A 14,725-nucleotide genomic window follows, 5' to 3' on the forward strand; every position below is an offset into this window, starting at 1 on the left:
ATTCACTCAAGTAATAACTCAGATCATTGTTTTTTTTAAGGAAACTGAATACGTGACAGATTTCGACCTCATCACACACTCGTTTGTTTTCTCACGACAACCTTCTCTCAGAAACGGCCCCCCCCCCCGCGCTCTGTGTTCATTAAAATATATTTATTTCTAATTTTCTTCCTGCAGCAAACCTGCTTCTGCTCAAGTTTTGGGGGGCGTGTTTGGTGGCCAATGAATGAGGACGTGAGGTCGAGCGCGGTTCCACCAGCTACAGGTTTAATATCAGATCAACAACAGTAGAAAAACAGAGGATACAGACAAAAAGAAGAGTAGGAAACAGCATCAACAGGCTCTTTAAAATAATTCCTCTGTACAGTATTTACACACACGCACGCACGCACGCACACACACACACACACACACACACAGAGTACAGTACAGCTACACACTGAGGAGGGGGGGGGTGGGTGGGGCAACTCCCCATCAGTCTGAGGCTGCAGCTTCAGTCCAAACGCTGCCCTCTGATTGGTCCGTCCTCCTCCATCCACAGTGTTTTTTTGTTTTGTTTTTTAATTTTCGGGGGAGGTGGAGACACTTCCAGGTGAAGGTGTGGCCACGTCCTGTGGGTGTGGCCACGTCCTGTGGGTGTGGTCACGTCCTGTGGAGTCCACGAGCTGAGAGAGGTCAGAGGTCACGCAGATAAAGACTGAGGGTCAGAAATATGAGGAGGAAATAAAAACCTGTGAGACGACTCGAAGGCTCGGCTCACGCAGGACGTCATCGAGACTCTGAACTCCGCCCAGAACTGTGAGACCCCCGCCTCCTTAACAAAATCAACTGCTCCTTTGTACGTCCCAAACGACCTGCCGCACCATGTGTCTCCACCCCACTGCGTCCACTCTGTCCTCAGTCTGTGAGTCAAATCCTCTGCCGCCCGAGCACCAATCACACCGTCTGAAACCAGCAGGACCAGTAGAACCATGGAACCTCTGGTCCAGTCCAGTGAGGGGCAGAGCCACGGCTGGACGTCCAGCCAGAGAAATCAAACCAACACTAACACCATTGAACTGATGTGTTTCCTCATGTGATCCAGTCACATGACTCCGGGCAGGGTGGAGGTCAGCCAATCAGGTGTGCCTGTTGAAGGTGAGAGGACATTATTGGTGAAAAGGACCAACACACAGACACGACCAGCAGGTGGAGCTGAAGGGCTAGCTTTTTACCATTTTATTCAAATATCTTTTTATTGCTCAACATATCTCTTATTCTCTCCATTCACAGCCACTCAACCACCCACCGTAAACTAAACATGTCCACTGCAGGTCAGACCACTAGAGGGCAGTAGAGACTGCAACACCACAGGAATCCAGACAGGGTAGGAACATGTAGAGTCTCTTACCGTTCTCACCTCCGTGCGGGGGGGTACATGGACGGGGCGGAAGCTTGCTGACTGGCGACGATGGCTGAGGAGGAGAGACCTGGGAGAGAGGCACACAGATGTAACAGATCCAACATGGCCGACAAGTCTGAACTGTTCTGTGTGTAGAATTTAACGTGTGTAACGAGGTGTCGTGGTCGTCACATGATCACAAGCATCAGGTTTTCAAGACCTTAAGAATAACGCTCTGAAGTTTGAGTTGGAGAGACGTAGAGATCCCACTATAGAGCTGCATTATGGGAAATGGAGGACCCAGTGTTTGTGGAGTCAGGATGTTTAATTTAAAGAGCCAAAAGAAAATATATATATTTTAGTTTAAAGTTGGTTCAAGTCTCACCTGAAGCGTAGGACAGGTCGTACTGTCCCGACAGCAGAGGGTATCCCAGGTGATGATGCGAGGGCAGGATGCGTTGGGAGGGTGAAGATCGCGGTCGGTCGCCTTCTCTTTCTCGCTCTCTGTCTCGCTCTCTGTCTCGCTCTCTGTCTCGCTCTCGTTCGGTCTGTGGCGTCTTGTTGTCTTGGATGGACGGCGATTTGCTCTTGTAATGGCTGGCGTGCTGCTGCAACAGGTCCAGAGCTTTGGCCTCACCGGACGGCTTCACCGTGGGACTGGACCTGGAGGGTTTCTCACCCTCTTCTCCCGCCCCCACCTTCCCTCCGTACGAGAAGGCGTAACCGGCCGGCAGGTACGAGCCTGAGGAGGAAGGTTTCAAAGTGTTAAGGTCCGCAGGTTCAGTAACACATAATCAGCAGGACATCAGTAACAGAAACTCCTGAATATACGTATTAACTCTGAAACACCACCTGTACGAGCAGCAGGAAATGGATCAATTGACAACTTGATTAATCAATGACACAAGGAATTGGCATCGAGGTGAGAGTCATTGTTCATGAGGTCAAACATGATGAAAAGAACTGAAAGATGAACTGATCTACTGGAGATGGAGAAGAAGTCAATCGCCCTTTGTAGCAGGTGTACGTACTGTATGTTTAATATACCAATACATGGTACATGGTTCTCTAAGTTTTCTAAATCTCTCTGTTCCCTGTGAGTTCTCTCTTTTCTGTGTTCCCTCTTTTCTTTGGGTTCCATGTTCCCTGTCTGTTCTCTCTGTGTTCCCTGTGTGTTCTGTGTTCTCCCTTTTCTCTCTGTTCCCTGTGAGTTCTCTCTTTTCTGTGTTCCCTCTTTTCTTTGGGTTCCATGTTCCCTGTGTGTTCTCTCTGTGTTCCCTGTGTGTTCTGTGTTCTCCCTTTTCTCTCTGTGTTCCCTGTGTGTTCCCTCTTTTCTTTGGGTTCTGTGTTCCCTCTGTGTTCTCTCTGTGTTCCCTGTGTGTTCTGAGTTCTCTCTTTTCTTTGGGTTCTGTGTTCCCTCTGTGTTCTCTCTGTGTTCCCTGTGTGTTCTGTGTTCTCTCTTTTCTTTGGGTTCTGTGTTCCCTCTGTGTTCTCTCTGTGTTCCCTGTGTGTTCTGAGTTCTCTCTTTTCTTTGGGTTCTGTGTTCCCTCTGTGTTCTCTCTGTGTTCCCTGTGTGTTCTGTGTTCTCTCTTTTCTTTGGGTTCTGTGTTCCCTCTGTGTTCTCTCTGTGTTCCCTGTGTGTTCTGTGTTCTCTCTTTTCTTTGGGTTCTCTGTTCCCTGTGTGTTCTCTCTGTGTTCCCTGTGTTCTCACCGGGGTAGTTCTGCATCATGACGGAGGGCATGCCTCTGTAGCCGGGGTGGCTGGGCTCGTAGCCCTGGCTGTAGGCGTAGGGTCCGTGCATGTAGGGCATGTAGCCCTGGTGCTGGGCCAGGGGGGAGGAGAACTGCATGTGTGGGGGATGCGGTTCCTTCCCTCCCCCTCTGTGCTCCTCTGGAGGCAGCTGCGTCCTGCCCTCCGCCCCCTCCTTCACCTCCTCTTTTTGGAGGCCCTCCTTGGGCCGAGGCCTCTCCTCCTTCACCTTCCTGTCTCGCTCTCGCTCCCTCTCGTCCTTCCACCTGTCCTCCTCCTGCGGCTTGGGGGCCTCAGAGTATTTGTTGGGGTAGACGTAGGGCCACAGGCGTGAGTCGGGTTCCTGAGGAGAACAACAGTTCAGACGTGTGACAGTGGAGCTCTATAACAACTGAACAGTACAACATATACATCGTGCTACAAAACCACTGTGTGTGCGATGAATGAATTTAGTGTGTAGCACATGTGTGATACACTTTTGTGAGTGTGTGTGTTTGAAACAGCCACTTGTGTATGTGGACTGTGATATGAGGGTTTGTGTATCTCATGTCCCCGTCTGCGTAGAGTCCAGACATCCAACACTAAATCCCACCCAACTATCAGGAAGCTGTTCTGGTCTTCAGATTGATTTTGTCAACACTGAACCAGGATGGAATTGGATCAGAATCACGACCTGTTGCACCAGCAGATTTTAAAATCCACGAACAAAACTTCTCTTACAGCAAAACTCCAGCAACCGTGCACATCTGTCCTCTTACCTGTCTGTACCACATGGCGGGCTCTACACCTGTCGGCCTGCCTGACTCCACCCCTGGCTTAGCTTCCTCCTTCCCATGATGCCCTGCTTCACTCAGCTTCATCTTAAGACCCTCAGGCTGGGCGGAGGGGGCTTTGGCGTCCTCTCCCTTCGCCATGATGACGGACTTGGCCTGCTCTGAAGTTGGCAGGGGCTCTTTAGACTTGGCCGGGTTCGGCCCCCCCTTTGCGCCCAGGTCAGTGAGGCTGGGGGCTCTGGACAGCGTGGGGGGCACAGAGGCTTTTTGCTTCCACTCGTCTTTCCCAGCAGCCTCCCGCTCTTTGCCCTCAGGCTTCTTGTCGACCTGCCGATGCCTCTCCTCGTATTGCTGGCGGTAGGCGGGGTTAGAGGCCAGCAGGTGGGCGTGGTAGGCCTGGTCAGCTGAGTAGGAGTAGGGGGGGACGTAGTACTGGTTGTAGTACATAGGCTGGGTGTACATGTTGGGGCGCTGCTGGATGACTGAGGGCTGCTGGAGCCCTGGCTCCACCTTCCTCTCCTCCTGAGGCTCCACCTTCAGTTTGACCACCTCCTCCTCCACCTCTGGCTCCTCCTCCTTCTCCTTCTTCACCTTCACCTGAGCTCCCTCCACGTGAGGCGTTGCTGCCGGTGCTGCCCCTGGGCTGGGGTTGGGGTAAGTGGGTGAATAGTAGGAGTCATAGTTAGGGTAGTAGGGTGATTCCTTACTGGGCGGCTGAGGGGGGAACAGCGCCTTCTTGGCCCCTTCGCGAGGCCCCTGTTCAGGCTCTGACTTGACCTTCACGCCCTCCGCCTTCCCCTCTCCGTCATCCCCTGCATCAGAGATGTCGGAGTAGGCGGGGCTGCTGGTTTTGACGGATGCGTTGTCGGCTCCATTCTGGTTGAGGTGGGGCGCGAGGCCGGCCTCCATCCGGCTGGCCGCACCGATGGACGGGCTGGGTGCGTTGTCCGAGAAGCTGTACACCTTGTCGGCCGCGGCCTTGATGCTGGCCAACCGGCTCTGGTGAGCTTCTGTGGAGCCGTTGAGCAAAGTGTCCGACGCATCAGAGTATGGGCTCTTCCCCTCCTCAGACCTCCCCCCCTTACACATCGCCTTTGGACTGTCCCCCTCCTTCCCCCCCTCCCGCTTCTTCTTGTCCTTCTTCTTCTTGTCCTTGGCGAGGGCGGGGCTGGACGCGGGGTCAGCCAATGGAGGAGGTTTGGGTTGGATGTTCTTCAGTTGAGGGCTCTTGGGAACGGACTGTACCACAGAGCCCAGAGAGGGGGAGGACGCCTGCAGGGCGCAGGGAGAGGGGGCCCCAGGGGCAGCGGGGGCCGCAGGGCGGCCTGGCTTTAAGCCTTTCGGAGTCCCTTTATCAGGCTTGCTCGCCATCTTCTTGGCCTTTCTGTCGTCCATCCCGTCATTGCTGGCCTCATCAGTCAAACATGCTCCCTCCTCGCCACCGTCTGTCACCTCGGGCTCAGCCTCCCCTGCTTTCTTCTTTCCCTTTGACGTTAGCTTCCCTGGCGACGGGGAGGAGGCGTCAAAGCCTCGTCCTTTAGGTGTGGTGGAGCGGGCGGGGGAAATGGCGGCACCGTTGCAGGAGGCGAGGTCAGGATGGAGGGCCGGGTCGTCCCCGTATTCACTGTCTACGTCCTGGTCCAAACGGACGTCGTGGTCATTATGGGCTCGAGCCTGGTGGTACTTCAACCCGTTAATGTGCTTGTACTTCTTGTTACAGTTGGGGTGGGGGCAGTCAATGAGCATAGGGGAGGGGCAGGTGCGGTCCAGCTGTGGGGGGGGCAGGGGATCAGGTTTACCTCCAGGGAGGGGGGGCGCAGCACCAGTGGAGTTCGTTCTCATGCGTTTCGAAGCCTTTGTGTCCTCGGAGCTGGAGGTGGGCTCCATATCAGAGGCAGGTTTGGTCTTCCTCTTGGCGGAGGACGGGCTGGCCTTGGCGTCCTCGGTGGCGCTGGTTGTCTGGCTGCCTCGTCGCCCTTTGCTGTTCGCAGCAGCTCCACGAGTCTTACTGCTGCCGCTGCCTTTGTTGTCAGAGGAGTTGCTGTTGTCATTCAGCAGCGTGTTGCTGCTGGGACGCATCCTCTTCCCCCGACCACGACCGCTCCGCATCTCCACGTCACTGGTGGGAGACTCGCAGAACCTGAAAGCACGACAGCATTGGTTAGCAACGGCCGCGAGGAGGAGGGGAGGGGGGCTGGATTAGCCCGAAGGGAAAACAAATATATAAATAATATAAATAAAAACTGAAATCTCTCTAAGTCTCTCGTATCTCAAGAAGCGTTCATCTAATCGGCTTCACACTTGCAGTCAGTGGGGGGGGGGGCAGCATGTTCTATGCATGTGCAATTGACAGCTCAGATCATTTGATTGGTTTGTATTTCACCATATGGGACTGACAGACATTCACAGGTGTCACAGGCTGATCTCAGTCATGTCAACAACAATTATAGACCAATTGAAAATGATAAACACATACTGAGAGAATCTTCACTGTTTATACAACCAGCATCTCAGTGTCAAACTCCAGCTGCAACTAGAATCTGCACGATCATGTGACCTCGAAGAAAAACAATCCCTGTCAACTGATAATCAGATTACTTGTTTGAGTTCTGCAATCTGTGTGTGTACCTTGGTGGGGCCCAGTCATGTCTGGTGCAGTCCAGCAGAGTTCCCACATACGTCTTGTTCCTCCAGGTGACGTTCACAACCAGCATGCCTACGCGCACACGCACACGCACACACACACACACACAGTTAAACTCCATGTCAGATGTTTCCCTTCATCAGAGCTGATCAGAGTCTGAAGACTGGAAGTTTTGAAGTTATTTGGTCCAGCTGCTGTTTTTACATGTGCACATCACATCATTCATTCTTAAAACACCCGTAAAGTAAACAGTTTGTTTTTTGATCTCGAGGCTAAAAACCTCAAACTGTGAATTCAACATTCAAAAGGTGGAAATTTCTTTAAAGGTGAGAATCCAAGAATCTCACAGTTAACACATAGCTTAAGATCACATTAAAAAAATTCATATATCATAAAAGACAGAAGTCTGTGAATTCTCCTTCATCAGGATGTTGATGTCTCAGATGTTGTCTCCCTCATATCTGTCTTCCATTTTCTTTCAGACATGTTTCTTTATTTCAGATGATCTTTCCTGTTTGAGCTGAGCTCTCGTTTAGAGTTTGAATTAATTGTGATTTTGTTTTATGTGCACACAAAAAACTACTACTACTGTTTGGTCATTTTTTGTATCCACATAGAAAATATTTGAAACCAAACATGATAATTCATCAGCTGAGCTTCTGTTGGAAGAACTCAAATGAAAGTTGAAGCCTGTGGGACAGAGGAGAGAACATTTGTGGATCTGAGATTCCCACAGTGGGATTATCATTATTTTTCACAGCTGTAAATATAAATGTAGAAGAAACAAACAGAGCCTTTGTTCTGACCCCTCAGCTGTGAGATGTGTGTCAGGATGATTTATCCTGTGTCTGTTTTGGAAAGAGCGCTGGTCTCACCGTCCTCCGTCTCCTGCCACACGATCCCCTCCAGGTTCACACTGGTGCCCGGCTCACAGGGTCCGAGACACTCTGGCTCTGTGGCCAGCGCCGCATCCGCTGTGTTCACCGCTACGGAGCGCGTGCGGACCATGATCTGCTCACAGGGAGACGAGATGTCGCTGTTGGTGACGGGAGCGAGGAGGTGGAGAGGAGGAGGCGCAGGGGTGGAGACTGGAGACTCCATCTGGAGGAGGGAGACAGAGGAAGTTTAGGTTCACAAGCACGGAGGTCCACACGTCCCACATGACGGAAAGAGGCGACAACACAGGCTGAGGTATGAACGACCCAGTTCTCATCACTGGTTTCCCAGCAACACAGAGGAACAAGGTGCGATCAACACGTTCTCAGACTGAACGTGTGACACAGTGATGCTCATGCAGCAGCTGGAGGAGCCAGAGCTCCACGTGACGTCCTGTGATCATCAGGACCTGCGATACACACACTTCACCACGGACTGGATCTGATTACATTAACAAAGAATCAACCGTTTAGTCAAGCAAAAGCATAAAGTGATAAATAAAATAAATTAGAGTCATCAGGAGACGACCCCAGACTGAGACAAGAGAGCAGATCGGTTGTCAGAGTGAATCCCTTCACATTCACACACTTTCACAAGAGCTCCGGACACATTTTCAGACCAACTATCCAAAACCACAGAGTATTGAGTTTACGATGATCTGCGAGATCCCCACATTTGATGTGATTGATCCACTACCTCATTGATTATGAAGTGAAAACTGAAAGTCTGATCTATTTCGTAACCTTGTTTTCTTATCCTCCGATTCCAGATTTCCTGATATAAATGAATCAAGCTCCTTTCAGACTAACACGTGACGAAGACGTCAACTTGGAAACACGAGGAGATTCCAGATCTTTTGGTGATGAGGGCCGACGCCGGTGTGGATGAGCTGTAAACAACAACACTGATCTTTCCACAGCAGAGTTTATACATCGTGTCCCGCCTCCTGCTGCTCTACAGGCTCCGCCTCCTGCTGCTCTACAGGCTCCGCCCCTCGCCTGGATGTTCCCACATGTTCCTACGAGTCTAACCCAAACATCTCCTGCTGCGTTCTTCATGTGAAAGGAAAGACATGAACTCCAGAAAATGTCCAGAAAAAATTGGTTTCCAGACTTCATGTCGGAAACCAGCTCAAACTCACTACAATGGAAAAACTGAATTTTTGTTTTCATTAACCTAAAATATCCAAAGGTTGCACTTCACTACCTGATTAACAAAACAGAATTTTCTTTTCTGCTCTGGAAACAAAATGATAACAGACCAACATCAGCCACAGAAACAAATCACACACACTCTCGATCACCAGAAACCTTAGTCACCGGATTCTCCTCCTCCTCCTCCTCCTCCTCAACCACAACACACAGAATCCTCTATAGCTCCATTAAAAGCTCATCTATGATCGTCTGGTCATAAAACTCCTAACTGACCAAACACCAGCAGGAAGTGAGCTGCAGCTTCTGTTACCTTAACAGACGTGTCATCATCTGAACACTTCCTCCTGAGCTGCAATGGGACAAAGAGAGAGGTGGGGGGGTGAAGAGCGACAGATCCCAGGGGGAGGGGTAACCAGGTAACAGCCAACAGCCGACACCTGATGCAGCCGTGTCCTGGGAGTTTGAACCAGTCCGCTTCAGCAACATACAGGCTGTCCATCACGTTAACCAGCCAATCAGCTGCCAGGGTGATGCTCGGCGGCAGCTGCTCTCAGTGTTCGGGGCTTTGGAGCCGAGGAACATGACGACTTCTCTGCTGATCCAAACACTCAAATGAACACACAACATTTGCAGGTTGTGCTGAAGAAAGAACAGATTATTTTTTAATGGAGCGAGTACGCATCGAACTACAGTGTTGCATTATGGGTTGTTTGTAGCCCGAATGCCTTTCAGAGTTAATCAGTGTTTGTTCAGTCCAGTTTGACCGGCAAGAGTCTCTTGAGCTGCTGTCACACGTCTTTAACGTCTCCTGATTCGTTAATGAAGAAACGAAGCAGAGAGCAAACAGACCAACGCTAAGTCGGTCACAGATGATGAGCTCAGGGAAACTCAGGTGACTTAGAGAAACTCAGAGAAACTCAGGGAAACTCAGGGAAACTCAGAGAAACTCAGGGAAACTCAGGGAAACTCAGAGAATCTCAGGGAAACTCAGAGAATCTCAGAGAAACTCAGGTGACTTAGAGAAAAGCAGCAGGTGGAAGCAGCAAATGTACAAATCGATCGACTCATTTTAGAACAAGTTTAATGGAAACAGTAACAAACACAGAAGTCTTGGTGACTTGGTGTTACCTCGTTCCTACAGGCGTCACGTCTTCCTCTCTGCGGACGCTCGGACGGACCTGAGGAACATGTCTTTTTTCTGATGCGTGAGGAGCTCAATCGTCTACCGGCTGGTTCAGAGGGTGTTGCCTTGGTTACAGAAGAAACCAACCATCCAGCCCATCACTCGCCTCTTTTAGAATAAAAAAAACATGGCTGCCTGGAATGCTGGGAAACCCCCCCGAAGAGCAGAAAACCCACCAGCCAGCTCTCGGACACACTCCACCTACTTAGGGGCGGGGTCTGATTTACACCCCCACTATTGGCTGCCGAGTTCACACCAACAACACAGCCACAGCTCGGCCTTGGCAGAAGAACGCCGGCCCCCGCTCCTCCTCTCCATTCAGTCAGAGAAGTATTCATTACAACACGCCACATTCCTTTCAAGGTCACTCGCTCGCTGGGAGAGAGATTAGTGACACTGATCAGAACTTCACAAACACTGAGAGACGCCGACAGAGTGGATGTGATCCCCAGGAAACATCAGTCGACCTGCTGACACTCGGCTCGACATTAGACTCAGATTTCAGATAAAAGTCCTCGTGGTTTATTCTTCTCTAACAAACTGTGGATAAAAGGAAGAGACACTGAATCAACTTCAGGAGGCGTCAACTACATGTCCCACAATGCACCCCAGTTAGAGGCTCCGGCCAAAGACGTGTTTTCATTTTAAAACTAAAACCAATTCCGTTCAAACTAACACCTGAAAACACCACGACCAGTCACATACACTGGTCATGTGGGGTACACAGGAAGTAGATTGTCTACTCTGCAGCTGGTTGCTCAAGCTGCTTTCAGATGTGCACTGAACTCCGCCTGGCCTCATCGTATCAAGCCTGCAGAGTCAGGAGCAGTGTGAACAGGATCCTCCCCTGATTCACTGTGAGTGGGGGGGGGGGAAGAGCTTCTAACACGGGACACAAACACGAAGAAACAAAAACAATAATAATATCTCCTGCTGAACAAGTGGTGTCATAAAAGTAGAAGACACCAACGAAGATGTGAAGAGAGCTCGTGGTGATACCGGTGTCTGTGTGTGGTCAAGAAAATCACATGACCTCTGCAGCAGAGGGAATACGTCACTTCCTGTCTCCGTCTGCTGCAGCCGGTGGAAAACCTGCTGCTGTGTTGTTCAGCTGCGAAACACAAACTCTGGAGAAGCTCTGGAGACGAGTCTCTGGATTTTACCAACAGCTCATGTCTGAAAACGGCGACAGAGTGAAGACACACGATCTGATGACAGAAATCCCAAATGCTCCCCGACAGTGCGACAAAGACCTGAGGATGTTCTCCACAGGGCTCGACCGTTAAATTCCATCATTTTACTTGATGTCTCCTTGTTCTGAAGAAACCCAGTGTACGATACATTTTCAAGTCCCAAAAGTCTTTAATGTGCTCCTGGAAAAGCGTTGAACGGTGTTCTCTGCATTGGTCCTCGTCTGAGCAGGAGGCCCTCGCTGCTCTCACACACTCAGAATGTCAGAAATGAAACAACAGGTTCACAGTTATTTCTCCACGGGGTGTTGAGACGTTTAAATATCATCCGGGTTAGAGGGAGAGGCCGCCACGCTCTCTTTGGATGGGGGCCCAGGAATCCTCTGGTTCTGAGAATGATGGTGCCACATGAGGACTTTTTTAATGGACCTGAATTGCAGAGGTGAATTCTGCCTGTTCTGAGCAGGGGAGCCACCTCCTGCTGACGAATCATGACTGACGAGGAGCTGTCGCAGCGCTCCCACATGTGACCTGCTCTGCGTTTCCAGGAACCCTGGCTGCAGAGCGGAGGTGTCAGGGGGCCGTTAGCTTCTCAAGATGCTTCACTTTTTAATTTACTTTTTCAGCCAAAGCTCTTTCCCTTCAGCCTGACTCCAGGTCTCATGCATCTGTTTCCCAGAAAGCCGCTCTCTGCTGTAAGTTGTGGTCGAGAGTATCCCTGGTCAGGAGCCACTTCTTCATACCTTCATACCTTAGGCTGTAGTCTTCAGTGCCTGTTGCTTCAGTCGAACAAAAGTGAAACAGCAGTGCAAAGAAACAATTCACACTATTGTCACTATTGTCAGCATCACAGATATAAATGAGGAGCTATAAAAACCAACAGGACTGAATTAAATCAAATGTGAGGAAATCTGACCACATGCACAGATCCAGAACAACGTGGCCAATATGTTCACATATTCCTATATTAGGTTGTCCAAGGTTTGGTGTCCACAGGAGGAAGCCCTCACTCCCATCACTCCCCCCTCTCGCTCATGTTTCCTGTCTGGAAACTGTCCAACAGAAGAACAACTCTTCACATCTTTTCCACACACTTTGTGTTTAGGTTGAGACTTGTCCACACAGTGTCCTCTGTCGTGGCCTGTGGTGCTGACAGACAGACGCACCGTCTCCTGTCTCAGGTGGTTTCCCAAAGGGTTGAACACAAAGTGGCGTCTGGAAACGTCTCAATAGTCAAAGTAAAGCAGTAGTCAGCTGACGACAGTTCAGCCTGTGTCTAATCTAGAGGGTTTTCCACCGTTATGCTTCACATGGTCCAACATCACATTAAGATTTATCGACCACAGCAGATTTCATGTTGCTTTGTTTAATCTGAGATTAACAGTTTAACCTTGGATCAGCAGCCAGCTCAACTCTGGATTAACAAATGGTTTTGTTTAACGTCAAATCATGAGCTTGTTCAACCTGGAACCACTGACCTGTTGAACCTTAAATCAACAGCTCACTAACCCGACTGATCCGCCGGGTTCACGTTGAATCAGCCTGTTCAGTCAATCCACAGCCTGTTCAACTCTGATTCAACAAATCAACAGCTGAATTAAAGCTCAGTCAGAATGAACTGACAGTTTGTGTGAATGTAAGTCGACAGTCTATCAGACCCTGAAGTGGCCGCCGGTCTGAACCCTGAACACACATCTATTGAAGGACGGTGGCTCGTCGTGACAGACCAGAAGAAACAAAGTTAGTCGGATCAGCTGAAGGAACCAACAGCAGCAGCAGGGTTCAATTAGATTACTTTGTGAATGGCTCATTCACAGACGATGGTATTTTTAGCTGCACAGCTAAACTCATTTGTACGGCAGCAGTGTGCAGCCTGTGGCTTCTGACCAGGTGAAATTCAAACGGGACGCCTCAGTGTGACTGACAGTTTACTGACGGGGTCAAACACAGATCATCAGCTTTGGTGAGGAGGGAGCCTGAGGAGGGAGCCTGAGGAGGGAGCCTGAGGAGGGTTCTCCTGACAGCTGACCCTCACAAGGCCAAGATGTCGTATACGACTTAAAAGGACATAGTACACGAAAGACTAAATATCTCGGGAACCATTGCGTGCTAGAGACTTTCAATAAGGGCTCCGAGACGCTCGCATCCCTTCTGAATGTTCTGAATGATTTTACTTTTGGAGACAAATCCAATACTCTATACAATATTTTCCGTGATTATTTATCCATTTCTCTGTGTTGAACAGTTACTGTTGTTGTTAGCATGGTTTTTAGCTGCCAACCAGAAATCCCAAAATGCCTTGGGTTGAGTCTGTTAACCAATCAGAGGCTGTGTTCCTGACCTGTCGACCAATCAGAGGCTGTGTTCCTGACTGGGCGTGTGTGGAAGCTCTGATCCAAACACACAGTGCAATTGAGTAACATAATAATGAGATTGAACCCATCCTGGTAGATTAGTTGTAGTAGTAGTGTGACGTGGACGTTTGTTATAAATAAAAACTGAAGGACAAATCTTGAAACAGTTTTTGAAGTGTGTTGGTTCGATGTTCTTTTCACTCCTGACTACCCAGACTTGGGGGAACAATTTTCAAAAGCCAAAAACCTTGTTCATTATAATTAAATTTCTGTGAGACTCAATTTCCATTTGATTTATTCTTCAGTCTTTATGGTGATATCACTATTTATAAATGCATGGGACATCACTGCAGTATCCATATTCTGACAGCCCTGGCTGTCCTGAAAAAAAGATGCATTGAACTTGATTGTGCATTCCAGGGTTGAGGTCATACCTTATTACACAAGGACACCAGGTGAACTAAAAATAGGAGAAATGGCTCAGACTGCAGAGGTTGAAGTCTCCATGATATGAATGATTCATGGTCCAGGTTGAATCCTGTGCCTCTGTCTTAAGTCTTCATGTCTCTCTTATTATAAAACTAACATCCTGGTATTTTGACATCTAAATCTCTGTCTTTTCTCTTCCTGTAAAACACTGTACGCTGCTTGATGACTCATCCTTCACTCAGGGACGTTTACTCATTCTGCGTCCAATCAGAAAGCTTTCTGGAACTTTTGACTTCCTGAGACTATAAATTCTGACACTTAGCAACCTATGCTGCCCCATTCACTGGTTCAATCCGAAGTCCAAGGTGTGTGACGCACATTCAGCAGCATCCAGAGACAGTGTCACGGAGGGGGCAGGGTTTACGACATTTACTGCAGCTAGCCAGCAGGGGGAATCCATTCAGGCTTCATTAACATGTTTACAGTTATGTATTTATTCAGAGATTTCAACAGTAACGTTCAAGTGCAGACAACTGTTACCTCCATTCACAATCTTCTATTCAAAATCGCCTCAGCAGCTCTCGATACTCTCATTTTCTCTCCTGCAGCATGAATGTTGAAAGGATCTGATAATTCTGCTGAGCCTCTGTGATGCTGAGGACAGAGTCCTGACTTACAGGGAAATCTAACACATACATGTCCGTTTACAAGTCTTACTCTGGAGACTACACACATACAGGAAACATAAAGCCTGGGAGCATGAGTTTAAAGATGTGGGGGCAGTAAACTAAAAGATACCACCGGTCACATTATGGCTGAGCTGAAGTTTGAACAGGTCCTTCTCTACAGACGTCTTCATGACCCGTCACTAACAAAGGACTATAGAGATTCTCAGATGGCTCCTGGAGGTAGATCACAGAGACGGCTGATG

The 14,725-nt window shown here is 49.3% G+C and overlaps 1 protein-coding gene across 2 annotated transcripts in view; it reads right to left on the reverse strand.

The window, feature by feature from the left end:
* Positions 1–245: 245 nt before the first annotated feature.
* Positions 246–14,725, reverse strand: part of LOC117763284 (zinc finger protein 609-like) — a 28,654-nt gene continuing 14,174 nt past the window's right edge. Inside the window, exons 3-10 of one of the 2 annotated variants that reach the window (XM_034588281.1) lie at positions 7,424–7,649; positions 6,533–6,620; positions 5,312–6,044; positions 3,890–5,269; positions 3,093–3,474; positions 1,767–2,123; positions 1,391–1,469; positions 247–1,128 (exon numbers count right to left, since the gene is read on the reverse strand). In XM_034588281.1, coding sequence (XP_034444172.1) covers positions 1,396–1,469; positions 1,767–2,123; positions 3,093–3,474; positions 3,890–5,269; positions 5,312–6,044; positions 6,533–6,620; positions 7,424–7,649 — 3,240 coding nt within the window. In that variant the 3' untranslated portion in view covers positions 247–1,128; positions 1,391–1,395. Of the gene's footprint in view, positions 1,129–1,390; positions 1,470–1,766; positions 2,124–3,092; positions 3,475–3,889; positions 6,045–6,532; positions 6,621–7,423; positions 7,650–14,725 lie in introns of both variants that reach the window. The other variant, XM_034588280.1, reaches the window with a different exon arrangement.

Source organism: Hippoglossus hippoglossus, chromosome 6, assembly GCF_009819705.1.
Source record: "Hippoglossus hippoglossus isolate fHipHip1 chromosome 6, fHipHip1.pri, whole genome shotgun sequence".
NCBI lineage: Eukaryota > Metazoa > Chordata > Actinopteri > Pleuronectiformes > Pleuronectidae > Hippoglossus > Hippoglossus hippoglossus.